At 42.4% G+C, this 3,976-nt stretch overlaps 1 protein-coding gene across 2 annotated transcripts in view; it reads right to left on the bottom strand.

Moving 5' to 3' along the window:
* Window positions 1–2,769: 2,769 nt before the first annotated feature.
* LOC103603893 (chromosome unknown open reading frame, human C12orf49) overlaps window positions 2,770–3,976 on the bottom strand; it is a 16,561-nt gene continuing 15,354 nt past the window's right edge. For both annotated transcript variants that reach the window (XM_008588469.1, XM_008588467.1), the window contains one exon: window positions 2,770–3,380. In XM_008588469.1, the coding sequence (XP_008586691.1) occupies window positions 3,297–3,380 (84 nt within the window). In that variant the 3' untranslated portion in view covers window positions 2,770–3,296. The remainder of the gene's footprint in view (window positions 3,381–3,976) is intronic.

Here is a 3,976-nt window from a genome sequence, read left to right as displayed (position 1 = left end):
TTAGCCTACAGTTGGGCAAAATCATCTAACACAAAAGCTATTTTATAATGAAGTGATAAATATCTCATGTAACAGTACTGAATACTGTACTGAAAGTGAGAAACAGGACGGTTGTAGAGGTACTCAAGGTACGGTTTCTAATGAATGTGTATTGCTTTTGCGGAATCGTAAAGTAAAAAAATCTTAAGTTGAACCATCGTAAGTCAGCGACTGTCTATGGTAGTTACTAACTTGGAGGCAGAATTGTATCCTGCCTATGAAGAGTATAACAAATAACATCTCCATACGTTTACAATTTATCTGAAAATCCCAAGGATGGGAAAAAGCTGTGCTCAGAATCTTGCAGATTGTGCAACAGTTCCCCATAGTTCCCTTGGGGCTGATGCCAACTGAGGCACATCCAGGAGGCCAAGTCAGCTTTTGGGAGCATGCTGAGAGGGGTGACCACTGCTCTGAAGTGCTATCCTCCACTTTTGCAGGGCTGCCGAGCTCACCCTTCATTACAGCTCCAGCATCACCCAGTCTAGGGCCTCCCTGAGCCCAGGCCCTGTGCAGGTAGATCACTCCCCCTCCTTGTATGTGCCTGGCTCAGAGCCCTTTTCACCCTCTACTGTGTTTCTTTCCGTTAGGGCATATCTCATCTTTACAGCAATGAGCAAATAAGAGATTCAGAATTGGGGGAAATGCTTTGAATTACCCAATTACCTTTAGCCTAAAATGCTCAATATTTTTTTTTCCAAAAATAAACAAAGAAAATTATTTTTATTCTAAACTAAAGGTGTTCTCGTCCCTTCTGTGATCTTTTCCTAAACTCCCAACATGTCTTACACACTTTGCTCGCTACTGGGCATATAAAACTAAGACGAAGTCCCTGATTCTAGAAAGCCTTAGTTGAGGGAACCGGAAACAAACCACAGTCAACAGCACGAGGGATCCTGGGTTGGGAGGCTGGGTGACGTGCCAGGTGCTTCAGGGGCCAGGCTTCATTACATAGTCTGAAGCATCATGAATTTCCAAAACAGTGAACACACACACCCCTAATTGACTTAAGTACAAAAAACATACTCTATGTCCAAATGAAAATGACCTTCGGGTCATGGACCTAATCTGGATATTTATGCCACCTCTCCCCTCTTTTGGCCCAGACAACTGAAATATATACACTCTCAGGGGAGAGGTTGACAGATGAGTTGGCACTAGATGGTGAGAAGCTGTGGGAAGAATACTAGATCTAGAATTGGAGATGAAGTTCTCACTTGGGTTCTGTCATTAAATCTCAGTAGGGACTCTGGAGGTCACTCCACCTCTCACTATTTCCTCATCTACAAAGTGGAAATATAAGCAAGCTTAATTCTCTACCATAAGGCTGTGGTTACTGTTGGTTGAAGCACTGAAAATAGAAAATGTGCTGATCGAGTACAAACTTGGAGAGAAACAGTAAATAGACATGGGCTGAACTTTGATATAAATCGTTCACATTAAATCTATGTTATATTGCTCAAGAGTTAACAGGCTCAAAGGAGAGGCTGATACCAATGTCAACCAAGGGAAGACAGATGCTCAAATTCCATACTGAGTTGCCAAAGGATAAAATCAATAAAACATGCAGACATGCCACAATTCTTCCACACAGTTTGCTTTAGCACTGTTGAATACACATAGAATCTGAAAAGTCCAATGCAAACAGAACAGAATTCTTGAGATCTAACACTAAAAAACAATTGCCTGACAGTTGACCCTCTACGAAAACTTATGTAGGGGGGCAAATTACTCTGGGAAGACAAGTGTAAGAAGTAATAGGAGAAAGTTAAGGGAAATTACCACTACATACTGCAGAGATTTCCTGTAAGGCAAACATTGCCCAGAAAAAAAGCTCCACTGGAAAAAAAAATGTTGAAAGCTGATTATAAAGCTAGCATCTTGCTCCCAGGTCAGTAAGTTGAACAACCAAAAAAAATGAAAAAGACCTCGCCCAATCCCAGGGTTAATGGAGTCCAGAGGAAGAGTTGTACATTAATGTGACACCTGAAATCAGAGAGCAGCACCATTCAAGGAGCATGATGTCTTCATCTCAGGACCAAATACTCTAGGCCTTGAGCCAGAGAAACTCAGTAGAAAAATGGGGAGCACTTTAAGCAAGTGGACCCAGGACACACCAGCAAACTACATGTGTGGCATTCTCTAAGCTGTAACGATCATTTGCATCTGCCACTGGGGGTAGATGTAAGAATCTCTGACAGCCCTCTGTTAGAAAGTTGGGTTTCTTCTTCTTTGCAAATCATAGGGAAACAGAACATTTGTAGCTGTTACACCTCTTGCAGCTGAAAGCAATAAACAATGAACACATTCAGCAAACTGCCAGATGCACCTGCATTTAGGAACTGCCTTAACACTGGGTTTCTATTGACAGGGCAAGGGGAGGAGGGTGCCTATGATTTTCCTAAGGTTCCCACTCTACCCTGGCTGAGCAGACCACAGTAATTTTAACAATGGCATAGGAAATTAGAACGAACTCATCCAGGACAATAAGTCAGGATTTCCAGTTAAATCAGTGCTCTCACATAAGGTATATGAACACATACAAACACCACTAGAAAAGAAGCTGAGGGCACATGGCGCCAACAGCTAGATATTTTGCACAGGATTAGAATGGAACAGTGTCTTTGAGTTTTTAGATAATTCTAGATGTCAGGATATGGTTGTGTTCAGGGCCCACTCTTAAAGATGTTGTTAAAACAAAAGCAAAAATAACTACCTAGAGAGAACATCCACATTCTAAAAGACAAAACATTTAATCTGAGGAAGGGTTGATTTAACTAATGAAACTCAAGAACACAAGAACAACAAAAATAATTTCTTTGAATATATTCAACTAGAACGGCAACACATATTCCTACATAAAACACAATTGTCCCACTACTCCAGAGAAATTCAATAAATAATTTTACAGTGAAAGGGCCTGGATCAAAACTGGAAGTGAACACCTGGCCCCTGATGAACACAAGTCACAGATCCCTATGCAAGGACCAAGTTCAAGTCATCCAAGAATGTCGGCACCACCACGAGCTTGGCCTGTAGATGTCTTTCCCAGAGGGGACCGGATACAGGTTCCATGCTGCTTTACAGAAGAGTTCAATCTGGTAAGCCTCGGTGGTGGTGCAGTGGTCAAAGCCAAGGTTCCTTCATGCTGCCTTTGTCTTCTTCAAATGGACTAGCCTCAGCACTGTGGTCTGGTTCCAGAAGGCAAGCTCTTCAGAGGGGCCCTCACCCATGTTTGGGCAAGTCTGCCATGCCTGTCATGCAGGGAAGAGCTCAGGGGGGCTCTCTCCATAGCAGTACTTTGCTATGGGATCCCTGTAGGTGTTCTCATGCTGCACGCTCTGTTGGCAAAAGGAAGAGAAGAGCATGGTAAGACAGAGCAGAGTGTCACACATCTCCCTCCCAGAAGACTGAGAGCAGGAGCAGAACTGCTGGCTGACACTCCTGCAGGAGGCTGGCCACGTCCACCTCCAAATGTCACTAAAGTCTCCAAGGTACTTTCTGGAACAAAGAATTCTCAGCACAGAATGCAAATGAAGAGCATGAAAATACATAACATCATTGCATGACAGTTTCTTTTCAGGTACACAAATGAGTTTTTTTAACAACCTAGCTGTGACCTAAGCGACTTAAGACAACTACTTTTTTTACAATTGTTTGAAATAGGATAAGATCCAACGGGTGTTGTATACCTGGTCCTGTGCTTCAAAGAAATTAGTTCCTAGTAAGGAACCCTGAAGAGACACTAAGGTGACACACTTCAAACTGCTTTCATAAAGTTTATGTACCTAAAAGTTTGGCACACAAGCCAAATCCTACAATACCAGGAAAGCCTCATTTGGCTAAGCAAATTGGAAGTATGGTTTACTGCAATCATTCCCAGTGGCTAATTTTTCATCAATTTGTTTTCCTACAAGCAATGTGAGTTTTTGGCTAG

This window comes from Galeopterus variegatus, unplaced genomic scaffold (genome assembly GCF_000696425.1).
Source record: "Galeopterus variegatus unplaced genomic scaffold, G_variegatus-3.0.2 Scaffold4855, whole genome shotgun sequence".
Classification (NCBI taxonomy): domain Eukaryota; kingdom Metazoa; phylum Chordata; class Mammalia; order Dermoptera; family Cynocephalidae; genus Galeopterus; species Galeopterus variegatus.
The sequence above is the reverse complement of the archived record's forward strand: the minus strand, read 5'-3'. Positions and strand labels throughout refer to the sequence as shown.